Genomic DNA, 15,168 nt, shown 5'->3' on the forward strand with positions numbered 1-15,168 from the left:
TAAATATCTGGAATAAATAGATACCATAAACAGGCACAGATGTAAGTACTGTGTGTGGTGGCTCTTTTTAGTTTCAACTAAGGTTTGTTGTGTTGTAACGATGCCACCTAGTGGATGAAATGTGCAACTACATCAGCAGAACACCATCCTTTGTATCCGGGTCAGCGGGCAGTAATGGCGACCACGATGGAGACAACAACCGGCATGATCAATATGCTGCAATTCATGAAATTTATCGGACAACTAAAAGTAAGACCTTTCCCCAAAGTGACTTGTATGGTGATTTGGCCCCTTGTCAAAAATGAACGACACATTATTTTAAGCCTGGGTTCCAAAAATATTGTATTGGTGCTACTGGAGCTAATACAGTGAGGCAGTGCTTTTTTGTAGTCCTTACCAAAGTGCAACTTATCCTTATTCATCTACCCACACAAACAAACATGTTGTGACATGAGAAGAAAATTAAACCATTGCCTTGTTATTGCCCTGAAGGAATAACATTAATAATTGTAGGTTAACTTATGTGTCCTGTATGTGTCAATGTATGGTCAAATAAATACAATCGTTATCAAAACATCAGTACAAAACCTTAACAGATTAGGTTTACAACCATACAAAAACATATTCACTCTCCCTTGGCTACAGCAAGTGTTTTTTTGTGGTTAAATGTATGTTTTATTCGAATATGTGCAGTCATACAAAACATGTTTGTATGTATTTTGGAATGTTTTATTTTCTTTCAGTGAAGACAATATCTCCAAACAGAAGCTGTCTTACTTAGTTGATGAAAAAAATATCACTAGGCATATATTTTAGTTGTTGTTCTCCCTTGTCTTTGCAACTCATTATTAACTCTGTGTTGTTGTTCCCTGCAGAGGGTCCCACGGACCGGCTGGGTGTACAGGGAGGTGCAGAAACCTGAGAGTGTGTCAGACCACATGTACCGCATGGCCATCATGTCTATGACCATCACAGACCCCACAGTGGATAAAAACAGGTGATTCATTCACACTGCTCACACCCAGACCTGGAAGCAACTTTAAAAATATTTTAAAAAAGTTGACATGAATTATACTAGGTAGAATATAGCAGCTCATCAACTGTATATATTTAAATAACCTACATATTGTTGTATTTTTCCCTTACTGTCTTTAGATGTATAAAGCTGGCTCTGGTTCATGACATGGCAGAGTGCATTGTGGGAGATATCGCTCCATCAGACAACATCAGTAAAGCTGAGAAACACAGGCGAGAAGAGGCAAGTGACCAGTATCCCATATCTTAACACCTCTGTTTTACTAAACAAAGAGTCTGTTCAGGCTTCCATGGCATTTTTAAGTAAACATTGATGGCTTATATTAAATTAGTAATGTCTGTGTTTGACTCTCTAATTTCTCCATCTCACTTCTCTCTCAGGAGGCGATGAAACATATTTCAGCTCTTCTGCCGGAGGGACTCAAACAGGAGATGTATGGACTCTGGGAGGTAAGCTTCTGCTTTGGTTGAATATCAAGTAACCTCATACCTAATAGGAAGTCATGTCCCTTTATAATGATAATTATACCAGTGGGATATTGCACTTGTGTTTTTCTGCAGGAATATGAAAACCAGAGCAGTGCGGAGGCCAGGTTGGTGAAAGAGTTTGACCTCCTGGAGATGATCCTGCAGGCTCACGAGTACGAGGAGCTGGAGGGAACACCAGGAAGACTGCAGGAGTTCTTCGACTCCACCGAAGGTTAGTTTGGAAATCTGTGTCTCTATTCTTCCCTGGATCTCATCAATTCAGTTGCTCACATTTTTGCACCTGTGAAGGTTTATTTTTTCTTTGATATTTAGCTTATAAATATGCAACTAAGCAATTTTCTTATTATATTTGAAACAGTTTTCTCAACAGTCAACAATGCAAAGTTGTGATTACACTTTAAAACGGAAAGCTGTTTGACCATAAATGACCTTCTCCAGACAATTTCATGTTATTTTAGTCATTCAAACTAAATGTGAAATGTTTACCATACTTTTTTTGAATTTTCTGGGGGTAGCCAGAATGAATAGGCAAAATTCAGATAAGATATTACAGATTTTGAAGCTGCCTTTACTTGCATTGTTTATATTTAGATTTGTTATTCTCTCAGGTCGTTTCCAACACCCAGATGTGCTCCAGCTCCTCAGCTCTTTGAATAAAGAGAGAGATTGTCACATGAGTAAAAAGGATGAAGCAAAGGACTCTGGGAACTCGCAGACGACTGGTGGTGCATCTTCACACTCATCCTGACTCTGACACATACAAACATTTCCTTAGTGAAGGTACTGTAACACAAAATATGTGTATAAAGACGCACAAAGGATGAAGATATTTGAATATATACTTTGTGCATACGGCTATATTTTTGCAAACTGTCCTGGAAAAGCATCACCATATATAATTAATACCAAATGAAAAATACAAATGCAAAAGCTGCCAGATAATATTAAAAAGCAAAAACGTATCAATATGTAATGAAATGTCCAAACAAATGTGTTGGGAAATTATTAAAGAGCTATATAAACTCCCAGATAGTGTTGTAACATTATCACGTTTTATCATCTCAGGCTTTATTCTATTTTTCCAATCCATTTGATTACATTTTGACATATACCATACATTTATCCGGCATACAGTATATAACATCATTGGTTATCATTTAAAATATCTAACAATGATGCTTAACCATCAGAAGAAAACATTTGCTGATACAGTCTAACTTTTTACAGAATAATAGTAATCAGTTATTTACTGTTTCTTGTGGAGGAGAAAAAAAGCGGTCCGACGTGGAAGTCATTTCAAGTCAATTTGTATATTTAATAGAACTTTAGCTGCACATAAATACTTTGTTTTATCTTGGTTTTCTCGGTCACATTTCTGTCTTTAGTGTAAAAACAGTCAGAGTGGTATTTAGTTTGGGTAAACAATCTTTAATATCATTCCATCAGCCATAAAACCAGTTGTTTATAGTAGTTTGTGATTATTTGTATGCAGATGTCAAACACAATGTTTTTTGAATGCCACAGATCAGTAGTTTATTTTCCAATAACAGAACATGCATTACCTCAGTATTTCAATATATGAACGTTAACATGAATATTATTGAACACATTTAATTAAACATGAAAAGATCCCGGAGATCTTCTCAAACCACGGCAAAAAAGAACAAAATTAAACATGAAACGGAGTATATATTGAAACTTGATGGCAAAGTTATGCAGGTACTTGAAAAGTTACAAATAAAACAATGTTTTTACACACAAATTAATAAACATGTTTCACGTTTTGTGGCACCAACCTTTTCCTAACATACTCAGTAAAACTGTATGTTATCTCGCAGCATTTAACAGTTTGTCCTGGACCAGGAAGTTAAAAGAAATCGGTATATTAATGTTATTTTGTCATCAGTAACATAGGCAAAAGGCCACAGAAACCATTTCAGGGTTAAATGTCATGTGTATGCATGTATGAATCCAGCACTAATGTACAGCAGTTCAACACAATGTTTAAAAATGTCAATTTTCAACTGCTAGAGTGAAGAAGGGAGGTGTGTGGTGCAGTGGGTTGTGAGTTGGTATTCGGATCAGGTTCAAACCCCACTGCAGTCAGCATGTCGTTGTGTCCCTGCAAGACACTTCACCCCAAATTGCTCCTGTGGGGATTGCCCACAGTATTGAGTATGTAAGTCACTTTGGATAAAAGCGTCTAACAAGTGACATGTAATGTAATGTAAAAGAAGATAATTCTCAGCATAAGTGATTTATATAATTTTGCGCAACCTCCATATTCTAGCAAGCCTCTCTGTCAGTATTTTTGCATTCAGCTATGCGTAGAACAGTAGGCTGTTATTTTCAAAAAGCATTATAACTGGCTGCACTTGCAAAGTTATCCCATCAAATATATTTTTAGTTGCCATAACAACATTTCAGATCTTTAGTTGTATTGAATAGTCATTTGTACAAGTTTACAAATAATTAGTTTCACCCAGGACTTCAGGATTCCATCAATGTATGTTATACTGTATGTACATTTTAAAACATTTAGTATAAAGTACAAGGTACTTGGAAATGTAACAAAGACTATTATCAACTACTTATTTCTATTAATACCCTAAAAATGTAGTTTTTGGTACGACAGGTGTAGTGAAGTAAAGTTGTGATACTGTACTGGCTGTTTTCACAAGCTTAGCTGCGTCTCGCCTCATTGGATCAACGTCTATGGTATGGAGCTGGCAATACACTCCTATTGGTTGAGTGCACCACACTATGGAAAGAGTAATTCAACAAAGACATTCGCCTCTTGGTAAAAAGTATTTTAGATTGTTACAAAGGATGTTTCCTTTAAACCGAGTTGAGTTATGTGTGGAACTATCTGAGGGTCTCACTGGGTTTATTATTAGCCCTCCATTACAGTAGGTTTGCTGTTGTGATCTTTTAAAAAATAATAGGCAGACAACTGCCTATTTGGAATATTTAGGGTCAATTTGGTCCAAACAAGAAACATTTTTAAACTTCCTTTCAAGCATTCAGGGTTGCATCTAGTGTTAGGAGGCTTCATCTCAAACATGGTTGTAAGCATCCTAACACGAGGGATCTAATACAGGTGTTCTGTAACATTTCAGTCAAGAGTATTTAGAAGATAAGTTCTGCACTACAGCAGTTCCTGGTCTTTGAGTCCAGCCTTACACGCTCTATCACGGCCTCTCGGAGCCGTCCGTCAAGTTGTTAGTGGGCGTGTCCTGAGAGCTGGCGTTCGCTGCGGAGGAGAGGACTTCCTCGAAGCTGCCCCCTGTCTCTGCACCGCCCACCTTTGTCTGTGGAAAAAGCAGGAAAAGATGGATACACAATATTAAAGCTGAAATGTTAAAGACTTCTACTATCACCCTCTGCCAGTGAGTACATTAAAGGGATAAGGGGTCTTTTTCTTTTTTGAAAGATAATCTACGCTCAAATGTCCCTTTTGTTTTTAAATTGTCTAAATATGTTTAAATTGTGTTTTAGAGAAGTGTTTGATTTGCTAAAGAGGACGACATTATCCTTATTATAACTGAAAGTCCCAAAATAGAAAAAACTCTTGAGTAATTTAGAATTAAAAATGTTCCAAATGTTTTATATTTATTTATTATTTAGCATTATTAATTATTAAATTAGTTATCAACAATAACAACACATAGTAGTGCCATGCTCATCTTTCATATAAGCAAAGAAAACATTTAAAGACATGAAAAAACCCATACATACATAAAACATAAAGTAAACAATAACATATATAATAAATAAATAAAATTAATCATACTAGATTTAATAATCAAAAATATGTAGTTTGTATAATCATAACAATAATAATAATATAGTCAATAAAAAGAGAAAAATACTATAAAATAAATCTCATATCTGACCGTGGTCCTTTCTGTGGCTATTGTAGTCTAAAGGAGAGAGGGTGCTGCTGCTAAGACTGTCTCAGGATCAGTGTGATCAGAAATAACCAGCAGGCTTACTGTGAGAGTCAGGAGTTTAATCTGGCCTCCACACAGATTACAGTGTGTACCTCTCTCTGCTTCACTAACACTTTACAACACTAACAGGCAACAACATGACCTGTGTCCCTGCGTGGCGTTCACAGTGCACTACTACAGATCAGCAGCTGGTTTAAATGCTGTTAGTTAGTGTGACTGTGACCAGGAACAGCCACTGCTCAGCTCGATTAGATGCAGTTACAATATAATAAATAGGCTTGTTTCTTTTATACTTGCTTAGAAATGTGGAATCAATACACATATTGTTTTTTATCGCTTAATGCACATTCTTGCTCACACACAAACACCATTTGTGTTCACCTTTAGAGTAGAAACTGTAGTCTCGACTTTCTCCTCAAAAGACTTGAAGCTGGGAGAGTTTCTGTGAAGAAAATGAAATCATTATTGTATTTATTTTAAACTGCACAACACGATTAGCTACAGTACACATTTTGCTTAAATGTAAAGATTGTATGACAATGATGGCTTATAGGCTGCTCTCACATGTACACTTGGGATACATTGAATATGTAATGTAATAGCATACATGTGCTAATATGCAGGAAAAAGGTCATAGGTGTAAACAAATATATAATGCAAAAAACATCTCTGATATTCAAATGTTTTCCCCCGGGTTTCTTCTGATTAATATTATTAAATAAATGTAAAGGAAGGACACATTAAACAGTTTACTGGGAGTGCACTAAGCAGTGCTGTAGAGGAACATAACGATTAGCGGAAAAACAAACACAGATTGATTCTCGATCAAACACACAAAGCCAGCAGTGGTTACCTCATGGTGGGCATGCTCATTGAGTGTCTGAAAGAGTAGCTGTCCCCAGAGAGCGTGGTGAGAGAGGAGTTAATAATTAGCACAGGATACACACGCACAGGATACACACACACACACACACACACACACACACACACACAAAACCAGAGATAGATAGAGATATCACTGTCGTTAAGCACTTTCTTCTGACATTGTGCTCATTAGTCAGTCCCAGAGCCTCTTGGAGGATGGAATGGAGAGAGGAGAGGACATCTGAACACTAGTGTCACTGGCGAGAGTTACAGTAGGTAATAGGAAATGGAGAAATATGATTTAAGCACCGATCATGATGAAAAAATGCTCACAAGTAGTGGGGAATTTTCAATATCGACACAATAGTTCATATCCTCACATGAGAAAGCTATTATTGTAAAAGAAGAAAATGAATCTGATCATTCCTGATTTAAAAAATACAGGAATGATCATGTAATAAATTACAGATTTACACATTGTTGCTTTTTATTTTTTAACTTTATTTTATTCATACATGGGTACGATTATGATTGTATGTAGGTTTGATTTATTATTACCTTATTTAGGATTGTTGGATTTCAATTTCTCAAATATCTTTGTCCGTGAGCCTACACAAATATTTTTTCCTTTACAAAAAAGAACTTTAAATAATTACAGTATAGTTTGATTCCAAGAGTTTCAAGCATATCCTGATGATTTTCGGGATAAAACTTAAATAAGTTTGGCTAGAATAATCATCACATTCAATGTTATTGTTTTTCTTTGCCTGTAAAACATAATTGAGAATGTTGAAACCTGCTAGGCAAATGTCCAACCCAGTCTCATGGCATTTCGTGTTCACCAACACGATTTTTAATCTATTGATTCGTGTTCACCAACACGATTTCCCCCTTTTTTTCGTGTTGCACAGCACGATTTTAAAAGCAATGTATTTCTACTGGTAATGACGCTCATGGAAGCACGGCATTCGTTTGTGTCGGCTGCCCTTAAAAGGCAATGTGATCCATTCTCATTGGATAACGGAGAATTGTACAACCGGAAGTAAGTATTCCCCTTACTGTCGATTGATTTTACAGTGATATCTGCACTACTCATCGACTAAAAAACACCAGATTATCCTTGTTAATTACACAACATTGATTGGTTTGAATTGTGTGCAATGCTTTTGTATTTTTCCCCTTCGATTCGGAGAAACAAATATTTTTTCGGAGTAAAGGATGGCAGAAGACACTACACTACCCAGAATCCCCAGCTATCGTTTGGACTACACCATGTGCTCTGCTGGCGTCTATGTCACGTGATCTTCAAATTTCTCCCTGCAGAAAAAAAAACATGGCCGAACTACGTTTTATTCTCGGTGAAAAATGCCTATTTTAAAGTTAGTTTGGCCATTAAAATGCGTTTTGATGTCATTTGATGCGATAAATATGAGTTGTTATTTCAGATTATGTGTGCAGTGGATGTACATGATCTTTAGTTTGCTAGTTATTACGAAGATTACTTCAGGAAGTTTTCATTGTTACCAAGGTGGTTGCTAGGGACGCTGCGATCGATATTATTTCTGTTATGTTGTGTAACTGTTTAATGGTGTTATCTTTATTGCTACCCCCTTCCCCGTCAATGTATAGTGTTGGTCCACAGCACAAACATATTAGTTTAACAAAATCCGCATCTAAAGATAGCCTACGTTATTTCCCCCTGTGCAATTCCAGTCTCACATCTCAGAGCACATCGTCATTAACAAATACCGGAAACAGAACGAAAACATTAAAAAAAAAACTTTATTCCGAGTGTGCTTGCTTTTCTCTTTGAAAGTCATCACATAACGGCATTGTAATACACGGTTCGGCTGCATTACATATTACATATCTGCCGTAGTTCTGTATTTATAGAGCCCTGATGAGAAGACTTCTAGACAAACATGAGGAACTGAAAACGTGACGTGGATCATAAATATATCAGCCATTAAACAACATCTTACATTTCTTTTCACACAATACGTCTCCTTGCAGTATCAACACTAATTCGGCTGACTTTTATATTGATCCAATTGGTAGATAGGCTGTATTTACACCATAAAGGTGCACAGCTGATATAAAGGGACACCTAGTGGTTAAAGCATGTTATTGAATTTCATTATTTTTATTATTAGATATGAATAGGATCCCTATAAAGTATATTCATTACTCGTTATTCTCTACTAATAGTTCATTAAATACTGTATATAATGACTATTTTGCACATCCCTTTCAAGATTTCAAGATTTTCTAAGGTTTATTGACATATCATATAGGCCCACACAACTATGGTGTAGTTATGCATTGAATGAAAAACTTGGGTCGCAGGTTCCTCAATAGCGCATTACAAGACATCTATCAATATTTGTGCATACCTCCAGCAATGTTAACTATGTTGAAGCACTTATTTTAACTGATATTATACATAATGTATTATACTCTTATAAGATGTATGAAGATATTTCATCTCCGGCCTTGTCAGGTATTGAACAATCAATAAATAAAGAACACAGAATTGTTAAATATAAAACAAAGAATTTGTGTGATTATACTAAATGATTTACAAATAAACACCACTGCATACAACTGTTACACATGCTGATGTAACGCAAATGTTCCAACTTGGGATCAATAAAGTATATCTTATCTTAAGCTGATCGATGGCTACTGCCATATTTGCAAAATTTGCCTCTGAACCTTAACAAGTGCATGTTTCAGGCTTATCAATTAATGTAATGTAATGTTATCAATTAACAACAGGGGTCACAAACATAAGACCAGCTGTTAAATAAAGCTCTTCTGACCTTAGCTGGCATGTGTGTATATATATTAATGCTGCCCATTATGGGCACAAGCAATTTTCACCCATTTATTAAATTATATGTTTAAAAGAGTGTTTCCTATCCCCTAAACCTCCAGGGATGTACACAGTTTAATACTGGCAACTTCTTATTATGGGAAATACGAAAAGGTCTTTTAAAACTACAACTCCCAGTAGAGACGTGCCATAGATAGAGAACATGTTGCGAAACAGAATAGCCAGCATGTGTAGTTCTGGGGACGGGGAGGGGGGGACGCGGTGGACCCGTTCAAATCCAGTTTTGGACAGTCTGCCGTGGTTCGAGGCTTGGCGTAACCCTCGGAGCACACTCTCCAATCACAGAGCTTGAGGACTATCACGAGGTTTGTCAAACAGAGCACATGGTGTAGTCCTAAACGATAGCTGGGGATTCTGGGTAGTGTAGTGTCTTCTGCTATCCTTTACTCCGAAAAAATATTTGTTTCTCCGAATCGAAGGGGAAAAATACAAAAGCATTGCACACAATTTAAACCAATCAATGTTGTGTAATTAACAAGGATAATCTGGTGTTTTTTTAGTCGATGAGTAGTGCAGATATCACTGTAAAATCAATCGACAGTAAGGGGAATACTTACTTCCGGGTGTACAATTCTCCGTTATCCAATGAGAATGGACGCTCACATTGCCTTTAAGGGCAGCCGACACAAACGAATGCCGTGCTTCCATGAGCGTCATTATCAGTAGAAATACATTGCTTTTAAAATCGTGCTGTGCAACACGAAAAAAAGGGGAAAATCGTGTTGGTGAACACGAAATGCCATGAGACTGGGTTGGAATGTCATGTATTGTTTTTATTATTATGAAACCGTCCTGTGTCTAGTAGGTAACAGCTGGAACCTCGGAGCACACACAAATATATGACATCTATGGTGTATTATCGCAAAGGGCTGCAGCTCACTCATCATTTGAAATAGCTCACAAAGGGAAAAGCCTGCATGGTCAGTCTCATGTTTTGACCTAGTTTTGGCACGGTCCTGTAACTTGGGAAAGTGTGTGAGAGCTAGTTCACATTGAGGCTGTTTGTTTGGGCTTATCAGAGAAACTCAAATCAATTAGCGATGATTCTGCACGGCAGCAGCCTTTACTGCAGCAGACTCAGCTGACCGGCCCACCTGTTAGCGCCGTCAGCTGATCGCACTGAGATCTATTGAGTTAAGACTCCTGAGCGAGGAGCAACTAATGTGACATAATCAGCTGTGTGATGCTTACCCTATAGAGTTGGACCTTGGGAAGCATGGAGGGAGAAGGAAAAGACATTTAACGATACTTGACAAGGCCTTCAGTCACACTCTTTCACTTTAGTAGAACATTTATACCAAACAGAGGGAAGTAAACAACATAATGGGGAACTTGATTGGACTTCACTATAATTGATCTCACATGCACAGAGATGTGCTTACAAGATTAAAATGTTCTACGTAAACACACACAAAGAAACTATATCAGATAGATTTTTTACTCAATCCAAAAACGAGATCACACACACACACACACACACACACACACACGAAGAAATAAGAATAAGACTCAGAATTAGTTGTTAAAGGCAAAAAGTGACAGAAACGATATCTAAAGAGTGGGAAATCTGACTTTTGACTGCACAAAAATTTAGAAAGATACAGTATATTCGCAGTTTCTGATATGCTGTATCCATTGTGAAGTTTGAAAATCAGTTGGAAGACAGTTGAACATTTGATGAGACAAAAGGACTTGCAAGAGGACACTTCCCACAGCAAATACTAACATGCAGAAACTATGCACACCATGATCTATTAACCTCAGGGACGTACCTCCGAGGAAACAGTAACTCTAGACCAACCATGCTGCAATAACCAAAGATAATGCATTGGTTCCTTTCTGCACTTTATACTCCAACAACACACGGTGTTCACAGATCTTACCCATCTGTCTTTGCAGCGTGAACACTGTCAACATGGCACAGTCAACACAGACAATATGATATATTTAAAAGCTTGCTTCTGTTGCAATGAATGAGCAGATGCTGTGAAAGTAATGGTATCAAACGCTTTTACTCTTCAGTTTCTCCAGACTCCCAAAATAAAAAGATAAATCAAAACGTTTGCTCCTACAATACCTAATGTTTTTTTGTTTGACTTAGTTCAAGGGGGCCTTTACTCACACTTTAGTACAGCACATTTACCCCGTTTAATCAGAGAAAATGCACGTATTTACCTCATAGGGCAAACATGAGAAAAGTGCAGTAAAATCTACATTTCTGAAGGAATCTAAATGGCCTTAAAGCCTGACAGTAGAAGTCGTGCTTTTACGCTGTAATCAAAATGTGTGGATGTAATGGCTTTACACTTGTGCCCTTAAACGTCTGAGTGTCTGCATTTGATTGCAAAGTGTTGTATTAATGACTTAAACTTGAAAAATACAACGGGATAAATAAATAAAACTCACATCCGTAAAACATTTATGCCTCATGCCTGGAAAGCCAAATGATGAAACACAATGAAAAGCTACAAATGTCCCGAGTGATGCACGAGGAACCGACATCTGAATGTTTTTGCTCTGACAGGAAGTCACACAGAAGCACAAGCTTTCTCTCTTCATCATACACACATGCTCCATTTATTTCACACAGAACAATGCAGGCTGGCTCACACACTCGTGTTGACTCTCAGTGTCTCTGACAGAAGAGACAGAGGAAGAGAGGGAGGAGGAGGAGACTCTGCCTCCGGCCCTTCAGCTCTACAGAAAGCAGCTTACAGTGGGTTTACATAATCTCAATTCTCCCTGAGCTGGTTCGAGCAAAGAGTCAAACATCTCAGAGGGAAAGGGATGGATGGCACAAATACAAAGTTAAGCAGGTCTCCCTTGAAAAAGAGAGCAATGATCTCAATGGGATTTATCTGTATAAATAAAGGTTTGAAATGAAATGAAATGAAAGTGTCTGTGATTGGATAAAAGTAGAAATGAGTCATTGTTGAACTGAGGCTGGGTTATGATGCGTTTGGACACAAAGAAGTTTGTGATGAGTAAAATGTGTTTTTTGCTGCAAAAGACACATTTTCTGACTGAGTGAGACGATGAGCACAGCTAAGTGCAACCGTCAAAGAATTTACTAAATTCAGAGAAAAACGGAATCATCAATCAGAATACTTCATTTATCCCAGAGGAGAGTGGGTTTTGTGAAAGTTGCTCCTTTTTGGAATTACATTTAAAATATCTAATATTTATCTACATAAATGTACAATATTTATATATATAATATAAAAAAATGGTAAGGTAAAGTAACATTTAAAGAAACTTGTGTCATCAGTATTTGAGGGATGATTTTCTGTAAGTAATAAAGTTATGACATCACTGTGTACCTCATGTCCCCGAACTTCCTGGTGATGGCGCTGCCCAGCGTGGTGAAGGCGACGGAGGTTTTCTGTCCGGCTGTGGAGATCGTGTCTGAGGTCTTCTTATAGCTAAGAAAAAGATATGCATACAGAATATGTCATAACTCCTTCCTTACACACTTGCATGCACTGACAGGCAGATTTGGACTATTTACACAGGCACTAAACCCACATCAATTGTTTCAAAATCTTCTTAATTAATCACCAAATGTATTTCATTGAGTGGTTTCCTTTCTAACACGATGGCCTTCATCCCTTTTTCAAACTAACAACGCATTTAAATCCATACTTCCAATCAGGTCTTATCTGTCTATATAAAATTGAGCTGCCCTTTTCTTTTTTAAAGTTCTGGTGGTGTGTTGACCTTTTAATTTACATTTCATCATGGACCCAGTTTCTTTAGCATCTTACACTCCCGCGGCCGCACTGGTCCATAATGGATGAGGACGGCGACTGTGTGTAAAGTGATCTTCAGGTTGAAATGTAACTGGATAAGAGGAGAGGCCTCTGGAGAATATCCCCTTGCTCTGTTCTGTCTCTTGGCGCACGAGCTCATAGCGAATGGTCTGGTGAGGAGATACCTTTATTTCTCTGCACACCATGTTTTTTAACTATCCTGATTTGGTGGGTGTTTCACAGTAACAACAGTCAGGACATGTTCAGCTAATTGTTAGCCTTTAGCAGTGTGTGGCCATTTGAGGAGTTTCTAATCAGGTTTACTATGTCTGTTACAAAAACACTATGGCTAGGAGCAGGGGTTTATGTCTTTCTAATTGGGTTTGTGATATCTGCGTTTATAACAGACTTTCAAGTAAGCTTTTATTGGCTGTTAAAAAACAGAACTCCCTGCTCTTTGTGTGTGTGTGTGTGTGTGTGTGTGTGTGTGTGTCTTTGAAATATCATCTATGTTGACAGCAAACAGAGAAGCCATTATTTGATGTGCAGCAGACACAAACAAACATTCTCCCCTTCACTTCAAATCAAATCCTGCAAACTCTTCCTCTTTCTGAAGTGGCACACACACATTGACTTACGCTGTGGAGGTCTGCATGTCGTGCCATCCTTTGCTTAAGTTGTTCCTGAGCTCGCTGAGAGAACCTACGCCAAGTTTCTGTCTGAGCTCTGCGTGCTGCTTCTCTTTGGAAGACAAGACCTGCCGCAACGTACTGATCTCCTCCTCCAGCTGGAAACACAAACAGACAACGAGTCACTTAGCAGATAATCGTCTCTTTCCGTCTCTCAACAGTCCTTCAGTGTGTGCTTGAGAATGGCCCAGTGTGAGCATACTTTAGCTAGCTGTTGCTGGAGCTCCTCTCTCTCCTCCTCGGTCAAGAGGCAGTTGTTTAGGTTGATCTCTGACGCCATGTCTTCGTCAGCTTCTCTCAGTGGCTCTGAGTCCAGAAAATCTGAAAACAATACACAAGCGGTGAGATGTACATTAAAAACCTCTGTAAAATAGTGACGGAGACACAAACTGGAAAGGCAGAAGGCAGAGAAACATCTGGGATTGAAAGTTGTTATTTTATTCAAAACTGTCACCAGTTCAACTTCTGAACAGATTGCACTCAAGCCGCTAAACAAAGACAACACATCTAACATTCTCGTCTTTTTGAAATATTCTGTATCATTTATATCTGCTCCTGGAATCAGATTCAGAAATTTGGCAAGAATATTAGCAAGTTCTTGTTTGGATGCACTTGTAAGTAACTGTGATATTTAGTGTAATATAATTCTTATTGCTGTCAATGAAGAGTTTGACTCTCTTGAACATGATCTGCTTAGACTCTTCTAAAATCTATCTGCCATTTTGCTAAATGTCCGACAGCCTCTATGTCCGATTCTAAATGTCCGTCTGTCTTCATGTCTGAATGCGTGTGTCTGACAGTTATGCAATCTGTGGCGGGAGGCTGCAGCGCTCTAATCTGGATTAACTCGTGTGGATTATTATGCTGTGGGACACTACAGACTGCGACACACACAAACAAGATGCTGTTGATGCAGTGGGGACAGATTGATTTAGAAAGTTGCAATCTTGGATTTGAGTTGAAACTACATTTTAGTTAAAGTATGTTTTGCCTTGGCACTCCCAATAAAATGACTATGAAACCATGGGATGAATACCCATCTGCTCAAACAGTATTTTGATATTCCCAACAGCAATTGTGGGCTCGAGAAGTTCTGCAAGTAAATAACCCTTATACTTTATGGATAAACCTTAATAGACTTATAACACAATTCTGCCCTGCTAAAAAGTACCTCTGGCCCTTTGACAATTCTTTCCTGGCATTTCCTTGACTTAGTTGTAATTACAAATCGAAATGTCTTCTAAATATATTTGTTTTATTTTACATGCAGTCTAAAAAAAACAGTTACGAACACACACTCTTTGGATGATCCTTAACTAAACCACAACATTCACTTCCAAAAAAATAAATAAAAAATACTCTATGTTTGCAACTTTCATGCAGAGGAAGGAAGCTGATTCACACTTTCAGTTGACAGCTGACATGTGAGCAGCAAAAAACTTAAACCATCATTAAGTTACAGGTAATTTCTTTCTTCACGACAATATTCTATA

At 37.7% G+C, this 15,168-nt stretch overlaps 2 protein-coding genes across 4 annotated transcripts in view; one reads left to right on the top strand and one right to left on the bottom strand.

Moving 5' to 3' along the window:
• The first annotated feature begins 122 nt into the window (after window positions 1-122).
• hddc2 (HD domain containing 2) lies at window positions 123-3,286 on the top strand. The gene is made up of 6 exons (XM_034204345.1): window positions 123-249; window positions 876-997; window positions 1,156-1,258; window positions 1,417-1,485; window positions 1,597-1,735; window positions 2,133-3,286. The coding sequence occupies exons 1-6, from the start codon at window positions 175-177 to the stop codon at window positions 2,270-2,272; spliced, it is 648 nt and encodes a 215-aa protein (XP_034060236.1). The 5' UTR covers window positions 123-174; the 3' UTR covers window positions 2,273-3,286.
• tpd52l1 (tpd52 like 1) overlaps window positions 2,937-15,168 on the bottom strand; it is an 18,276-nt gene continuing 6,044 nt past the window's right edge. Inside the window, exons 2-8 of one of the 3 annotated variants that reach the window (XM_034204346.1) lie at window positions 13,878-13,996; window positions 13,625-13,773; window positions 12,558-12,659; window positions 10,429-10,443; window positions 6,331-6,369; window positions 5,859-5,919; window positions 2,937-4,835 (exon numbers count right to left, since the gene is read on the bottom strand). In XM_034204346.1, the coding sequence (XP_034060237.1) occupies window positions 4,716-4,835; window positions 5,859-5,919; window positions 6,331-6,369; window positions 10,429-10,443; window positions 12,558-12,659; window positions 13,625-13,773; window positions 13,878-13,996 (605 nt within the window). In that variant the 3' untranslated portion in view covers window positions 2,937-4,715. Of the gene's footprint in view, window positions 4,836-5,858; window positions 5,920-6,330; window positions 6,370-10,428; window positions 10,444-11,009; window positions 11,043-12,557; window positions 12,660-13,624; window positions 13,774-13,877; window positions 13,997-15,168 lie in introns of all 3 variants that reach the window. The other 2 variants (XM_034204347.1, XM_034204349.1) reach the window with 2 other exon arrangements.

This window comes from Gymnodraco acuticeps, unplaced genomic scaffold (genome assembly GCF_902827175.1).
Source record: "Gymnodraco acuticeps unplaced genomic scaffold, fGymAcu1.1, whole genome shotgun sequence".
Lineage (NCBI taxonomy): Eukaryota > Metazoa > Chordata > Actinopteri > Perciformes > Bathydraconidae > Gymnodraco > Gymnodraco acuticeps.